The sequence below is a fragment of the Typopeltis vanoorti genome, chromosome 6 (genome assembly GCF_054136105.1).
Source record: "Typopeltis vanoorti isolate ZY-2024b chromosome 6, IOZ_Tvanoo_1.0, whole genome shotgun sequence".
Taxonomy (NCBI): Eukaryota; Metazoa; Arthropoda; class Arachnida; order Uropygi; family Thelyphonidae; genus Typopeltis; species Typopeltis vanoorti.
The window spans coordinates 51,329,785-51,348,184 of record NC_143554.1 but is presented as its reverse complement, the minus strand read 5'-3'; the positions used below and the strand labels follow the sequence as shown (position 1 = coordinate 51,348,184).

At 35.4% G+C, this 18,400-nt stretch overlaps 1 protein-coding gene across 1 annotated transcript in view; it reads left to right on the top strand.

Annotated features, from left to right (window-relative positions):
• LOC150105449 (disintegrin and metalloproteinase domain-containing protein 11-like) overlaps nucleotides 1-18,400 on the top strand; it is a 602,139-nt gene that overhangs the window by 333,932 nt on the left and 249,807 nt on the right. The window contains exon 19 of the mRNA XM_090393967.1: nucleotides 2,340-2,454. Coding sequence (XP_090250093.1) covers nucleotides 2,340-2,454 — 115 coding nt within the window. The remainder of the gene's footprint in view (nucleotides 1-2,339; nucleotides 2,455-18,400) is intronic.

Here is an 18,400-nt window from a genome sequence, read left to right as displayed (position 1 = left end):
TTGCACTTGCATGCAAAACATTTACTACAAACTCTCTTTTCACTCTTGCTTTTATACCATAACCCACTCTTGGCAATGAATACATAACACATATGCTACATTGTACAAAATTCCTCATGCTAATCTCAGTGAACAAGGAAGTGTTGGCTGCCATTTACATTGTATGCATCAGTGCCACGAAAAAATACACTTTCTAAATGATATTCCTTATTAAATTGCACAAAAACATACACACCCAACATTTTAGTCTAAAATAAGTAAGATATAACCAAAAGTAATCACTAAAATTACTAATATAGAATGGATGGTTACCAATACCTTGAACTCTGAATGCAGAATAGGAAATTAATGTAATTATCTGCTCTGTTTAGTTCACTCAGAACTGCTGAAAGTTTATTTTTAGTTGTTTAAAGTGTAGTTTGAAGAATTATTATTATTATTAATATCAGTGCTGTTTCACTTCATTAAACTTCTAATTTAAGTGTGATGCTACATCTTGGCTTACATATTTGTCATTATGAGTTTGTTAAACTTTTGAGTTGAGCTCATCATTGCACATTTAACTCAAATTGTTTGTACTGTTTAATCGAGAGAAAGTGTCTGAGAGTGACTTAATATTTTAATTCTTGATATAATGAAATGCCATGACATATATGTGATAACTGTAAATAATATTTGATTTTTTAAGTTCTCCTTTTTTAAATATACTTAGGAATGATGGACTTCAGCTATTAAACAATGATTAAATTTTCTTTGAATTGAGTTAATACTTAAGTTTGAGACTGGTAATAGCATTCCCATAAGAAATTAACCTTCTCGGTCTTTTGGCAATTATGATAGATAATCGAATACCATAAGGAAAACATTGTTTTCATCATATAAGAAACATATATTATCCTCTGTAATGATGCTTGCCCTCTCCATAGAAGTAGTTCTAAATATGAATGTTTTTTCTAAGAATGTTCTGAGGCCTGTCATATCATTTGAATTTAAATTGGAATGATTGCCTCTCTCTCTGTACCAAAAGTTTGAGAGATTCTTATCCTTTTCAAATATAAAAATGGTTAATTATATATTTGATATGATCATTATAGCATGGCAGTTGTTGTTGTATTTGCCTTGTATTCAGTCACTCGTTAAATTGCTTATTTGTAGTTGTGTGTTAAGTATTTGTTTGTTACTTTTCATTAAATTTATTATAATGTGTTTCTCTTGATTGGTGGAACTATACTGAATGAAATGGAGGAACCAGTGTTATCTTGAGGTTATGGTAGTAGATAGAAATTTGAAGTTTAGAGAACATGTTGCAGTTGTTGTTGTGAATACCGCCCAAAGAATTACTACAATATTGAAGAGGATGCTGATGAGCAGAGATAAGAGGGTGTTAGTTCTGTTGTGTAAAAGTCCTGAACACATCACGGTTACTGTGTTCAGATGTCACTGGGATTTAAACGGCATGAAGTAACTTTGAAGAGAGTATAGAGTAGATAACAAAAATGTCAGGTCTACTGAATATTATTTATGAAGATAGACTGAGGACATGAGATAATTAAAATCTGGTGGATTTAAGACAAAATGGTGATATTATTGGCCATTTAAACTGTTAAGAGGTATTTTCTGGATTGACACTAGGAGATTTTTCATATTGTAGATCAAGGAGAAGATGCACCGAGAGATTCCATCTCTGGATGCTGTGAAAAGAAATATCAAGTAAGAGAATAAGTAAGCTTTTTGCATGGATATTGGTAGGAGCAATGCATTTCCTGGGAGAGTGGTGAGAGTGTAGAATGAATGAATTTTAGTAACATTACTAGACTTTGTGTTGTCCATATTGACCCTCCCAATGATGAGCCATGACTCTATGTAGATCCTAGGTTATAATAATAGCTCAGAAACAAATCTATCACTAATTCTGGCAGGATTACTTTTATTGAACAAAGTACTATGATAGGTTGTGTGTATGATTGAGCTGTAATTTGGAAATCATTATTTGGAATCCTAAAACCTTTTCATGAACAGCTTTAGACTTTTATGTGTGAAGTACATGTTTTCTTTTGAAGTACATGTAAATGTCAATCCTCATACCTATATCTTCACTGTGAAAAAATGTTTAACTTCTCATTTATACTTTCAATACTTGTATAAGTTATTATAGGTTGTAATTAACTTTTTTCAATTAGATATTAGGATATGATAGCTATGATTATTAATTTACATTACTTCAGATAAATATGCCTATTATTAAACTTTGGTTAATATGAATTGCATAGCTGTATATAGTTAACTTATAATTTATTTCAGCTGTGGTCAAGTCATATAACATTCTGATCTTCTAACAGTGTCCTGGAGATTTATACAAGAAAAATGGAAATGTTTGCAAGAGTGGAGATAGTTTCTGTTTTCATGGTAGTTGTCCTTCTCCTGATGATCAGTGTGAATATATCTGGGGTTATGGTGAGTTAACTTTTCTTTCTATTTTTTGCAAATGAAAATTATGTTTATCTGCTTTCATATATGTACTTAATTCATTAGCAGAGCCTAGAAGGAAATACTTATAAAAGCATGGATAATTACTGAACAGCTCTATTTATAATATTTACAAAAAGAAAAAAAGTTATGTAATTTCTTAACAACATTGTACAGTAATAAAAATGAAGTTAATATGGGAGATAATATCATAGCTAAGAAAGTTGTTAATGTGTTGTCCAGGTATGATAACAGTGAACTGAGAAGGAGAGAAAAAATAACAAATGCTATGATACCTGAGCTGTATAAGGCAAAAAGGTGTTCAGTTTTTGAATACTTGGAATGAGTTTGAAGGGAGATAGAGTGGTTTAAAATATTTGGTGTTGCCATTTGTTATTACTGTTATTTTGATCAAATGGAGAAGCAGATTATAGACAGTATGTATGTATATATATATATATAAGTGTTAGAGAGTTACAGTAGTCCCTCAGTTATGTTAAAAAACGTTTAATTTTCTTGACCAAAAAGCTCTGGAAATACTTTTATTGGGATTATATTGATCAAGTGCATATAATAACAACTAAGTTATACCAACTAGTTTCACCAACTAAGTCTGTTGGCATCTTCAGGGTACATAACTGATGTACGGCACTAAAAAGTAAAAAACTGTTACAAACTATAATCAACCGATTCCAATTATATTAAACAAAGAACAGAGCGCGTACAATACATTCATAGAGCGTGGATGATATCACTTGTTGTTATTTAGGAACGTTCTATAGTTGGCATTCATTCAGTTCTGGTGAGTTGAAGGATCTGATAAGGGTCTTCCAGATCACGGACAAGATTAGGCCTTGGTTCCTGTTAAGGTTTTGTATACAGCGGGCAACTGTTGTGGCCTCCTTAAAAATTCGGGAGCGGAAGTGCTCCTCCATGTAAAAAATTGTGCTTCTTTCCCACTCTGTGGTATGGTTCGTTCTTGAGAAATGAAAAGCTAACCCCGATTTTTCTTCTCTGTTATTATTGACGTCACCTATGTGTTCTTTTTGCTTAATTTCAAGGCTCCTTGAAGTTTGGCCGATGTAATTCAAACCGCACGAGCATGGTATGTTATATGTTATAAACTCCAGCATACTTGGAGAAAGGATGGCTATCTTTTGGAGATCTTAAGAATTAATCTTGATCTTAACAAAATCAACTCTCTACACCACACAATCAAATTCACTCTAGAACTTGAAAAAGATAACCAATTATCATTTCTGGACACTTTAATTAAGAAGCTTCGGAATGGTGGTATCAATCGCTCAGTTTACTGCAAACCTACCGATACAGGACGTTATTTACATTTCACTTCCTCGCACCACATTTCTCAGAAACTTAGTATTGTACACATGTTGAAGAACCATGCCTCTCTCTCCTTTAAACAGATCAACAAGACCTCCAGGAAGAACTATCCCTGATATCCACCAACCTTACCATGAATGGATTTCCTCGAAGACTCGTCCACAAGATACTTTTCTCTGAACCCCGACAAAGACAACAAGATGATGTACGTTATATTTCTACCATCGTCATTCCATACTTAGGGACAGTTTCCAACAAGATTGCTAGACTCCTTAGACCCACATAAAATAAGAGTGGCCTTTAAACCCACAGAAACGATTAGACAATTCTTAAGATCTCCAAAAGATAGCCATCCTTTCTCCAAGTATGCTGGAGTTTATAACATACCATGCTCGTGTGGTTTGAATTACATCGGCCAAACTTCAAGGAGCCTTGAAATTAGGCAAAAAGAACACATAGGTGACGTCAATAATAACAGAGAAGAAAAATCGGGGTTAGCTTTTCATTTCTCAAGAACGAACCATACCATAGAGTGGGAAAGAAGCACAATTCCTTACATGGAGGAGCACTTCCGCTCCCGAATTTTTAAGGAGACCACAACAGTTGTCCGCTGTATACAAAACCTTAACAGGAACCAAGGACTAATCTTGTCTGTGATCTGGAAGACCCTTATCAGATCCTTCAACTCACCAGAACTGAATGAATGCCAACTATAGAACGTTCCTAAATAACAACAAGTGATATCATCCACGCTCTATGAATGTATTGTACGTGCTATGTTCTTTGTTTAATATAATTGGAATTGGTTGATTATAGTTTGTAACAGTTTTTTACTTTTTAGTGCCGTACATCAGTTATGTACCCTGAAGATGCCAACAGACTTAGTTGGTGAAACTAGTTGGTATAACTTAGTTGTTATTATATGCACACTTGATCAATATAATCCCAATAAAAGTATTTCCAGTCCCTCAGTTATCTGACATTAGTGGGGAATCAGTGTACTGGTTAGGTTAGGTATTCAAAGGTTGGTTAATTGATGGTACAGTTATATGGTATACCAGAAGTCATTTGACACACTCAGCCATTCAATGGTTGCATAATTGAAGTTTCAGTTCTATGAAAACCAGATAATTGAAAGATCAATGTATTATAGCAGGATACAGTGATAGAATGCATCAGTGTAAGTAGGGAGAGATGTTTAGCGATTAGAATGAGAAGAGACGGTATAGGTAGAATGTCCTCAAACAGAGTTGAATCACTTATATTTGGAGAAGTATGGTAGTATAGTGATGGGGAGAGAAGGTTAGCAAGATTGTGTTCTAAGGAGTATATGTTATAAGCTTACTAATGCAAGAAATCTCAGAAAATTTTGCGCAAGTTTGTGGCATTGATTGTCATTATGTCCAAGGATAATTGGCATAAGCAAAACTTTTCTGAGTACAGGTATCCCTTGCTTAACGCAGTTTTGCTTAACGTGGCGAAATTAATTACGGCAATCCCTTGATATTATTGTTATTATTATTATTATTCGTGACACCTCCAAGGAGTCCAAAGACTCATCGCAGGAGGACACTTATTGTACAACTCTCCGTCTCCACCACTACACCGATCATCTACTACCAATTATCTACATCAGTGCCATCTAGTGCCCACTACCACAACTAGTATTTTTTTTGTCTGTAAATTGCATGTGTTCTGAAGGGCCGATTTATCTGTATTCGGGAAGAAAAACCAGAGTTTCCGGGAGAAAAAACCCTGCTACCTCCGTATGTGATCGGCTAACTCACCTTCGATTGAAAAATTCCATATATAAAGATTCCTCCCGACATGACGAGAATCGAACTTAGGCTTTTTCCAATCGAATGGCGCAATGTACCGCCGTTCTTCCAATTGCACTACGGAGGTGCTATTGGCGCCTCTGTAACGCTAAATATATGCAGTGAGTTTTGATTAACGTGCCTTGAACCCAATGGAGCTTGCAGCTAATCTGACAGATTCATGCAAAATGTTAAATATAAATATTCTTACACAATTCAGTGTGTGTGTGTAGCTTGGAGGTCATGAGTGGCTGTGCATTCATGTGTTACGAGTGATATTCTGCACTGTTTTTTGCTGTCAGTTTGGTTTAACACATGTTATGTAAAGGTTTGTGATATTTGACAGTAAATTGTATCTTAGAGATACCGCGACCTCCAATGCCAGTATAGTATGGTTTTTTTTTGTTTTTTTTATTCTTTGTTCAATAATTTCTAGATTGTAACTGAAAATAAATAAACCTTGTATTACTGAAATAGAAAGCCAAAGGCTTATTTATCATATATGTCCTCTAGGAGATGTGCTTTACATTATGGAAAATATTAAGGAAAGTGATCTGGAGCTTACTCCACCTTTACTACGAGTTGCCTATAAGGTTGCTTATGCTTGCATCCGCCGAAACTTTTAGTTTCTATATATTCAGCACGAAACTCTAGTGGTTTCTATATACGGCTATGAAATAATGTTGGATTCAATATCCACTTAATTTGTACCATCATGTATTATATTTGCAGTGTTTTTTCTTTATGTTTTATTGCTTGTTTGTCGAGGTATGGAGAGTCATTTTGCTTGTTATCGTAGAATTTATGCCGATCAAAAAAAAACTAAAACTGTTCAAACGACTCATGAAAGCTTCTTTTGATAAAAAAATTGCAGTGAATAATGTAGGTACAAGTATTTATTAAACATTTACTTTGCATTCATTTTTTATCTTTCCTAAATGAGTGTCATATAAAACGAATTATTAATACAGTATATACGATCACGGACGAATTGTAATTTTTACCATTGATTATTAGATTTGATTAACGCGATTTTGATATATGCGGTAACATCGAGGGATTAATTAACCGTGTTAATCGAGGGATACCTGTATAATAGGAATAGAAATGGATAAATATCAAATCTTCTGGAAGGGTGAGAAGTGAGTTGTACTTCTCACCCTTCATAATAGCAGAAGAATTGAGCCTTCCAAGGATGGAGGTGGCAAATGTTAGTATGTATTCTGAATTTGAGCCTATTTGTTTTGCAGTTGATATGCTTCATCTTCATTACTTAGTGCAGTGCCCATGTGCATGTATCTTGTTATATTTTGTTCCCTGATGATGGCAATTTGATTCTGCTGAAATCCTGGAAGTATTAATTAAATTTATTTTAGTTAATATTAGTCTATTGTGTGTTGTAATTTCCTTAAAAAATACAATAATGAATAACTAACATTTAAGCATTACCATCAGACTTTTAGAGTGTTCATAACAGAACAAGAACAGGATGCAGATCTGAATTTTTCAGATCTGCATCCTGTAGTACCCTCACAAGATGCAGCTCTGAATGAGATATCAACACTTACCATCTATTGGTAAGAATGATTATGAAGGTTATTTCTCTTATAATGCAGTATGTGTGTTTCTAGAAATCACCACATCATGGTGTTTTGTGCAATAAAAATAACAAGACTAATAGGAAAAATAGGATTAGGTACAGAACACTCAAAACCTGTACAATCTCATAAGTAATACTACACTAAAAAAAAAAAAAATAATAACAAACCCAATAAAAATGCTACTGCAGTTTTAAGCATCTCATACTCCTAATTAATAAATAAATACAGTAAATGCTGTATTTTTTTAGGTCTTGTTTCATCTCTGCGGCACTCAATTGTTCCTGTTGTATTTCAAAAATAAAATTTATACATATCATACATGTCCTCTAGGAAATGTGCTTTACATTATGGAAAATATTAAGGAAATTGATCTGGAGCTTACTCCACCTTTACTACGAGTTGCCCATAAGGTTGTTTATGCTTGCATCTGCTGAAACCTGCAATCTGCTGAAAAATCAAAGTCCCTTTGATTTTTCAGCATTGTCTCTGATAGTGTGCCTTGTGGATTACTTTCGGCTTGTTGCTCTCATGATGTCATGTTCTCTTGTTTCCTTCAAAACATTTTATTATTCCAAACTACTCTTTAATGCTTAAGGCGTTCCTTTTTTATTTATTATTGGGTTGGCAAATAAGTTCGTTCAGTTTTTCAGAGTGGAATGAAACATATTTTATTTAATGTATATATAATACATACCAGTCAGTTATATATTGACCTTCTTTATCAATGACCTCTTGTCATCTGTCCACCAACTTCATTATGCCGCATTCATAAAACTCCTGCGGTTTACTGGCGAAAAACTGATGCAGGCATTTTTTGACAGCCTCCTCATTAGCGAAGGTTTCCTGTTCAGAGAATTCTGCAACGATTGGAATAAGTGGTAATCGGAAGGTGTCAGGTCCGGTGAATATGGAGGATGCGGCAAAACATCCCAGTCAAGACATAACGATGTGTGGGGTCTGGCGTTGTCGTGGTGAAAGCCAACTCCTTTCCTACTTGCCAATTCAGGACGTTTATGCTAATTGCACGGGCTAGTAGCATTAACTGTGAGCAGTAGACAGTTGAATCAGTCGTTCTGCCTGACGGTAACACCTCATAGTGGACAACACCTTTATAATCCTACCACACACAGAGAGCATGATCTTCTTTGGGTACACTCCTGCTTTCGAGGTTGTTTGTGGTGGTTCACTCTTGTTTCCCCCATGATTTTTTACGTACAACTTTATCGTACATGACCCATTTTTCATCTCCCGTAATCATCTGCTTTAAAAATGGGTCGTTTCTTGGCGACATCGCAGCGAATCACAAATGGATATGCGAGCAGTCATATTGGCCTCAGTCAATTCATGCGACACCCAAACATTGAGTTTTGAAACATATCCCAGCTTGTGCGAATGGTTTTCAACACTTGCATGGGATATGTTCAGTACTACAGCAATCTCCCACACTGTTTGTGACAGATATTTGTCGACGATGTCCTTCACAACACTCGAATCAACCTCCGTTGGGCGACCGGTGCGAGCTGCATCACTGACGTTGAAATCTCCAGAACGGAATTTGGCAAACCACTTTTGGCATACTCGTTTTGTTAAGGCACCATCTCCATATATGCTGCATATTTTTCATGGGCCTCCACAGCTTGTTTGCCTTTTTTGAAATAAAAAAGCAAAATATGCCACTAATGTACGTTATCTCCTTCCATTTCTAAAAATATGTTACACACGCGCAACTGAAATAGGCCGAACGAAAATTCACTGAAAGGTTATGTGAAATGTTGCCTTTCAACTGCGCAATAGCGTTGCACGGTAGCACAACAATAGCGACAGGCGAAGCGGCATAAACTTGTACTAACGTATAAACCGAACGAACTTATTTGCCAACCCAATACTTAGAATCTTATATCCAGAATGCTTAGTTATGTTTAAGTTGCTGTATTAAATACGTTTATCAAGAAAAGTATACAAGCTTCAGGAGAACAGCGCATTATGCACTATTAGGGTAATACACATGGAAGGTGATTGGTCTGTAATTAGCTACTGCGGTCTTAGAGCCACCTTTATGCAAAGGAACCACTTTGCCTTCATTCCACTCCCTAAGGACCATGCCAGAGTTATATAACTTAAGTTATATAACCAAATAAGAGGCGTTGACAATTCCTTTGCACATTCACGCAACATCCGAGCTGATATTCCATGTAAATCTACAGCAGTAGGTTTAGAAGGAATCTTCTCTCTCTTTTCTGCTTATCAGCGAGATTTTGTCACATACTCATCACTGAGATAACCAAATCTGTGCATTTACAGAAGTCTATATCCCCATATCCAAACTGAATACAGTTTCAGTGTATTCTTCGGTATCAAATTAATCCTTTGAGTTGTTTTGTCCACTTTTTCAGTATGTCCTCAGAACTTCAACTGTCTCTGTCATCACCCCCAAATCCCTGGTTTCATCAGTTTTGCTATATATATATTGTAATCCTTCCAGAGTACATAATATTACACTTTGTCATATTAAAGTGGTAGTGTTATGCCTTCCCTACATATTCAGTATATTTAAATCATACTCAGGATCCAGTGATGTACTGGAGCTGACTCGCAGGAGCTGGAAAAGATAAGCTTGTATATGGTGATACAGAAAATCCAGTCAGTGCATGCTTATTTTGGCCACCTTTGTGCTTCTTTTCCATATCTGAACTTCCTTATGCAGTAGCTGCATAGGGAAGTAAGCATGATTGATGCTGTTCAAACTATAAGTATGACTGTCCGTAACATTATGGCTCATTGTCTGAACATTCTCCACTGAGAAGTGCTGGCAATTTCTGGATAAAATATCAGCAAGAGTAATGCCATTGGACTTAACAACCAACCCAATATGGAGAGTTGGAGTGAGCCACAAAACACTGTCCAGAAAATATCAGTGGTGCAGAAAAACATAATGTGCTTACTAGCTTTTTTAATGATTCAACAAATTTCATTTGATTTATCTATTTTATTTTATATTTGTTTTCATTTTTATTATATATAAATTAAAAGTATGGTTATTTAAGAGGATTTATTAAACATGCTATATTAATCCCCTCTCCCAAATAAATAAATAAAAATGAATCATAAATAATTTTTCAGATTCTAATCTCAAAAATGCCAAAAAGACAAAGTGATGCATTAAGTTTTTAAATTTAATATAAAATTAAAATGTAATTGTATTTAAACTGTACCATTTAATTGAACTTGTAAAATATGAAATTGATCTAAAAGAATATTCCAGATTTTTGTAAATCAGTAAAACTTACAATAAATGTATACACATATACCCATAAATAATGAATATTCCAGATTGCCGACCTGGTTGGCTGAGTGGTTAATATAACTGCTCTCCAGCCAGCAAGTCGCACATTCGAATCCTGCCATGGGCACGGATGTTTGTGATTGTCGTTAGATGAATTTCATCACTTGGTGTAAGACCACTGCCCTACTTATTGGAGAACTGAAGTGACTTGAACAAAAAATTCCATGTTTGATCTTTAGACCAGGGGTTCAGGATTATGAAAAATTAAATAAAACATTACAAAAAAGTTGGAAGTTTATTTTGCACTTGGTTAGACTATAATAAATTTAGTTTAATCCTTTATCCAATTGTAAGCAAACAAAGTTTGCGCCTGAAAATATCTTCAGGACTGAGGTAAGGTGGTGCAACTCCGAGCAAAGGTGGACCAAGCTCTCATCACTCCTTGTCTCGATATCTCCCATAATGCAAAGCACGTCTCCTTGCAGACGTGTATACTGCTATGCATTAAGGTCTGTATACTGCATGTCTGTATACTGCTATGCATTAAGGGACCTTAATGCATAGCAGTATACACGTCTGCAAGGAGATGTGCTTTGCATTATGGGAGATACTGAGACAAGGAGTGATGAAAGCTTGATCTACCTTTGCTCAGAGTTGCCTGGTGTTGCACCACCTTACCTCAGTCCTGAAGATATTTTCAGGTGCAAACTTTGTTTGCTTACACTTGGATAAAGGATTAAACTAATTTATTATATTACAAAAAAGTATATATAAAGTTGATATAAATGGAAAACAAAAATCCTTAGCCTACTCATAGTACAAATGTACTATGAGTAGGCTAAGGATTTTTCATTGGTGGTAAAATAAACACACAGGAAAAAATAAAATAAAATAAAGTCAGTTGTTAAAAATCTATCAGCACACTATTGAAGATATCTATATCATATTTATTAACTGCTGAACTTCCAGGTTTTGATAATCAGCAAATAACTGGTTATTTTCTCAAATTATTCCATATATCATTAATGTAAAAATTAAATAGCAGTGGCTGATATACCAAGTGGTACAGTGCACTGCTGGTGACTTTAATTTCCCTGGATTCTACTCTGCCATATTCAATACTACTCTCTGGTCTATCAGCCACCCTTTTACCGATATTAAATGCTTTGTATCCATCCCCCATTGCTCTTATTTATTTAATATCGTTCCATGTAGTATCCTGTTGTCAAATGCAAATTCCAGCAGTGTCATCATGTGGCCATTTTCTCATTGGAATAATGCTCTAGAAGAAGCAGCATTGTTCATTTGTCTAAAATTCTTTGAAATATTTTGTTTACTCTTGTGGACTATTTGAAATCCTATTCATGAAGCATATGTAATAAATCTCTCTCTCTCTCTTTTGGAAGAGGTTATTTTGAATAAAGCTATCTAGAATGCAAAATACAAATGCAAAAATGACTTATTGAATATAATCATTGTTATGTCCAATACATTTCATATCATTAGTGAGCACTGTATTTTAGCAATAGGGGACCATTCTCAAATACAGAGAGAGAGAGAGAGAGATGGCAGTAATGCACATACTGGCTGGCAAATGAACATATAACCGACTTGTCTGATCTTGAATAGCTTGGAAAATTCATTGGTGAATATTAATTTTAAAAAAAATGGGACATTTTTTATAGGTTCTCCAGATTGAATAAGGAAAGCAATTCTTTTTTTTTTTGATAAAATTTGCATAAAAGTATGATTGCACTTGCTATTGCATTAAGTATTTTTGCAACTCTTTTATCAGAGGTCCTTCAGCATTAAAACAACTACTTCTGAATATATATTTCATCTGAGCAGCTAAATTGGTAAAAGATAGCCAAAATCACAGCTGCACAAGATCAGGATTTGGGGGGAAAAAAAAAAAAAAAATGTAACTAATCTCAATCATTCAATAAAAACGACGGGGTGGGGATTGTCTATTGTCTCTTAGAACAAACTTTTCTTGTATTGTCTTGCTGAACTTTCACTTAATAATTTCCATTTGCAAGATCATTAAAGCATATAACAATATCTCATTCACTTGTTTTCCTTATTATTATTATTATTATTATTATTATTTTTAATATATTTTATATATATTTTTGATCACATACACAAGAAGTCAAAGAACCTAAAAGTACATCAGTGCAACGTGTAGGATGCACATGAGGATTAAAAAAGAAGTTTTTTTGACATTTTTGTTAGAGTAGAGATTTCAGAGACATAAGCATGTTGATTAAAAGAGGAAAAGGAAAAGCAGGTTTAGTGTGTCTGCAGTTGCACTAAAAAAGAGAAGCTAGAAGCTACTGATTTTGTTTGAACAGGCCATAGAAGTATCTGTAGATTAGACATAGTGCTAAAACATTGCATCTGTGAGAGATAAAAGTTGAAGTATATCTGTAAAGGAAGAATCATCTATGAGCTGAACTGCTCTCCTCTGGACAACATCAAAAACATTTTTAGAGGTTTTATATTAACCACCCCAAACAGGTGAACAGTATTTTAAGGATGGCATTTGGTGGTTAGTAGCTAGATGGGTGAAAAATTGCATCTTGTGTAGAAAAGAAAGCCTAGAGGCAGAAGAAAATATTCATGTGATGTGTTTATACCAGGAGAGTCAGTGGTTAAATGCTAATCCAAGCAAAGAGGCTTAATCCTATCTGGATTAGATCTCTTTGCTTGTACTGAATGTAAGGGTAGGTAAGCTGAGATCTCTCTCTCTTGTGAGAGAAAAGACAAGACTGGATTTTGGTATTCAAGGTGATAGATTGCCCTTGTCCCATTAAAGATTGGTATCAAAGTCAATGTTTAAGGCACTGGTTGAAGATGATCTTAAGCTTGGGATGTTTGAGCACTGCATGATTTGTCACATGAGTAGGATGAATGAAGAGTTCTGTCATCAGCAAAGCTGTGAATAGGATTAGTGGTGACTGAGAGTAGGTCATTTATGTATAGGAGAAAGAGGGTAGGAGAACCAGCAAAAGAGAGGAAATGAGAAAGGAGAGACAGTGCTGGAAGCGATGAAGAGATGACAGGATAGCAGGTAAGTGGGGGAACAAAGAAAGAAAGTGTTAGAGGAGAGAGGATGGGGGATGCAGGTGAGCAAGGAAGAAACAGAGTAGTAAGAGTTGTGATGTATGGAGACTTGATGATCCATGGTGTACAAGATAGAATGCCAGAGGAGCGTTTGCCTGGAATCACGACAGATAGTGTGAGTGGCAATTAAGCGAGGTGAAAGGGTGGACGACATGATTGTGATAGAGGGCATGAATGACTTGAGAGGCAGTATGAATCAGATGGCAAGAGATCTCAGGTTCGTGCTGCTTGAGACTGTATGGAATAAGACCGAGAGAGAGAAGATAGTGTGTTGCCCAGGTATGATAATTCAGAGCTGCTGAGAAGAGCATTAGTAACGAATAGTATAATAGCTGGAATGTGTTGAAGGAGAGGCTTGGATTACGTGAATGCTTAGAGGACATTTGAGGATAGAAAGGAACTGTATACCAGAGACATTTGAATGACAGTGAGTGTTTATTTCCTTCTAGAGAGAATGTTGTTCTCTGAACAAGTCAGTGTGTCAGTGCAGGTAAAAGAGAATTATCAGGGTTGATGGTAGCAGGGGGGAGGGGCATCTTGTGGGAATAGGCACTTGAAAGAAGGGGGAATACATCGTGTAGTGCTTAATCCACTGGAGTCTGGAGAGCATAATGATAGATGTATAATCAGTGACAATGCCTTCTGGAATAAAGGAGATGAATTAGTGGTGCTGATAGAGCATTGCCTGTTTGAAGATTATTGGGATCTCTGAGACATGGTTGATGGAAGATGATATGCTAACAGGAATAGAAGTAGCAGGGTATAGCATTTTTTGACATGATAGGAAAGGCAAACACGATGGTAGAGTACTACTTATGATAAGTGATGACTTATGTCCTCTCAGAGCAGAGCATTTGGAGGACAGTGGCACTAATAGTTTTAAAAGTATATGGTGTAAGGCAGGAGTGTAAAATTGAATTGGACCACAAGCCATTTGCCATAAAAGTGTATCTCAAGTGGACTGGAAAAAAATTTTTTTGACTTAAAAAAAAAAAATCTGCACTAATTAGAATCGAAGGGAGTGAAAGAATGAGTATAAATAAACTGGACAATTAATAATGAAAATTAAATTTTTTCTAAGTCATTATAAGACAAAATAATAGTATAATGATTATGACAACTCAAAAAAATAAAGAATATTTTTATTATATTAATATTTACAATATATAACATTTAAACAAAATTAAACTGAAATTAAAATATTATTTTAACAAATCAAATGTTTATATCGTCTAAAAAAAAATGTAAAGTCTCATTAATAACCATTGCGAAAATTTACAGAGCCTCCTATTAGTTTGAAAATGTTTTGTGTTCTTCTTTTTTGCGGGGTAAAAATGTCTATATTTTGGGAAATTTCTTAGATGTCAATGATATTTTGGGGGCTGATGATAATATTTTTGGGAAAAAGATAATATTTTCGGGTAAAAAATATATCATCATCATCATCAAATTCCTGCCATGTACCCTCAAGGGGTGTACAGGATATGATAGTACTACATGAAAAAAATTACATCATTATTAATTTCCTATCTACAATTTTCCTCCAAATCAGTCTGTTACTTGTCAAGACTCAAACATTATCAGATCTTATATTTCTACCGTCTAAAGCACTTTGTACTGTATCAATCTACCTATATCTTGGTCTTCCTCTGGGTCGTTTTGCTGCCAACCTGGCAGAGAATACTTGTTTTGCTAATCTTTCCTCGCCCATTCTGTTTAAGTGACCATACCACCTGAGATTAGCTCTGTTAACGTATTCCTGGATGCTGACAATGTCAAGTTCTTTCCTAATATCCTCGTTTTTAATATGATATTGCCATTGATGCCATCTGTTCAGGCCTATAATCAAGTGTTTTACTTCTGACCCAGCTCTCAGATCCATAAGTTAAAACTGGTTTGAACACTGTCTTGTATACAGCTAATTTAGTGTTCTGACTAATTTCTCTCTTATTCCATATGAATTTATTCAATTGACTTCCCACCATACCAGCTTTGCTGATTCTGTTGTCTATTTCAATATTTAATTTACCGTCTTCAGTAAAAATCGTGCCTAAATAGCTGAAATGTTTTACTTGTTCCACAGGTTCTCCATTCACAACACAGTTGACATTTTCAATGATTCTGCCTATTTTCATTGTCTTTGTCTTTTTATTGCTGACCTGCATACCATATCTATTACAACAGCTATTCAGTTTAGTCAGAGAATCTTGCAGATTTGTAGCAGATTTATTTAGAAGTATAACATCATCCGCATAAAGCAAAGAGCTGACATTAACATCTCCAATTTTGATATCATGTTTAATACCACTTTCCTTCATAATGTGATCCATATAGATAACGAATAACAGAGGGGACAATGTACATCCTTGTCTCACACCAGATTTAACATTAAACCATCTTCCTGTACTTCCTTCAATTCTAACTGCTGACTTACAGCTCAAATAAAAACTAAGTATTGCTTGATATAATGTCCCATTGACACCATATAACTGCAGCATATTGAATAGCTTCTCTCTTGGCACCTTGTCATATGCCTTTTCCAGATTGACAAAACTTAAATACAGATCTTTGTTATATTCCCATGCTTTCTCGACTATTTGTCGTAAAGTGAAGATCTGATGCTGACAGCCTCTATTTGGCCTGAATCCAGCTTGTTCTTCAGCAAGCTTTTCTTCCACAATTCTTCTCAACTGTTTCTCAAGTATACTTGCATAGATCTTGCCAGGAACACTCAGTAGGGAAATACCTCTGTAATTCTCATATGCAGTTTTATTTCCCTTTTTATATATGGGTACTATGAGAGCTCTACTCCAATCATCGGGAATTCGTCCCTCTGTCCAGGCTTTCTGAACTATGCAGTGCAGCCACTGTAAGACTCTTATACCACCATACTTCAGCATTTCTGGTCGAATATCATCTACTCCTGCTGCCTTTCCACATTTCAAGCCTTTGATGGCTTTTTCTACTTCTAGTATGGATATGTATTCTCGACTGCATGCCTGGTCAGTGTTTTTTACCACTGTGCTGTCATCACTGCTTGTTTCATTTAGCAGATTTTCAAAGTAATTACTCCATACTTCAAGGATATCTTTTTCTCTCGTTTTCATGTCACCTTTATCATCTCTAATTCCTTTTACAGCACTCTTTCCTCCATTCTTAAGCTTCTTCAACAACCTCCAGAATATTTTGCCACCTTCTTGATATTTATTTTCTATATTCTTGCCAAAGTCTTTCCATGACTTTTGTTTAGCTAGTTTTACAGAGTGTTTAGCATTCTTGCATTTGTCTCTATATTCTCTAAGAGCACAAGCTGACTTATATGACAGGAACGTTTGGTATGCTTTCTTCTTTTCCTTCACTGCCTCTTTAACTTCCTGTGTCCACCAGGGAGTTCTGATTTTTTTATCCTTGCACACAACCTTACCACATGCCTCTCTGGCAGAATCAATCAATGTTTTCTTCAGAGTTTGCCACTGAATCTCCAAGGTTTGATTCCTGTTCTCAAACTCTTTCATTTTTTCTTCAATAATCTTTGTGTATTTTAGCCTACAGTTCACATCTGAGAGCTGCTCAACTTTTATTCGCTTTAAAACTTTCTTACATGTTATTCTTTTCAATATGAAATTCAATTTTATCCTGCTCAAGACTAAATAGTGATCACTTCCAATTTCAAATCCTCTGTACACTCTGGTGTCCTGCACAAGGGAGAAAACATCACTATCAACAATAATATAGTCAATGAGACTTTTCTTATTCTTAGCCTCTTCTCTCCATGTGAATTTGTGCACATTTTTATGTTGTAACATGGTGTTAGTAATAACTAGTCCATGTCCTGAGCAGAAATCCAACAGATATTTGCCATTATTATTAGTTTTGCTCTTTTCTCCAAATTTTCCCAAAATATTTTTGTATGTCTCACAATCATTTCCTACTCTGCTATTTAGATCCCCAACAAGGACTAACTTTTCCTTTTTCATTGTGTCAGTTGCTTTTTCTAAAGCCTCAAAAAATTCCTCCACTTCTACCTTAGTAGAACCTTCTGTGGGACCATAGGCACAAATAAGTCTCATTGTCCAGTTCCCCATTCTCATATTTGCCCACATTACTCTACTCGAGACTGACTGCCATTCAAGAAGATTAGCCTCGTATTTTGTGTTGAATACTATGGCTACTCCTTCTTTTCCTTGATTATCATTGCCTGACGTATCTTTCCCATAGCCAGACTTTCATTGAAAAGCTAGGTCAATGGGGCTGTCAGCTCTTTGGCATTCTCTCTCTCAAAACCCATGGTTGAAATACCATCCAGTCCCACAGCTTTACATAAGCCAGTCCCAATGTCATTAACATACAAGTTAAACGATAATGGTTCCAAAACAGATACCTGTGGCATCTACTAGTGATCAATTTAGCTACAAGCTCGTCATGTTGCCGTCTGTTAAAGGCCTTTGAAAAATCCAAATTACACCACTGTATATGCATCTTCTTTATCAAGTGAGTTTGTCACCTTGTTGTAATACATAAGTAGATTGCTGAAACATGACCTCCCCCCCCCCCAACAAACCCATGCTGACCATCAAAGAATACTGCTATTATCAATCCACTTCTGAATCCTAGTCCTCAACTTCTAATACCTTAACAACAACCCCAGAGACACATACACAGATTGGCCTATAATTTGTAGCTTTAGTGTTATCCCCTTTCCCTTTATGAAGTTAAATAATTTTTCCCGCCTTCCTTTCCTTTGGGAGTCACCTTGTTGCAAG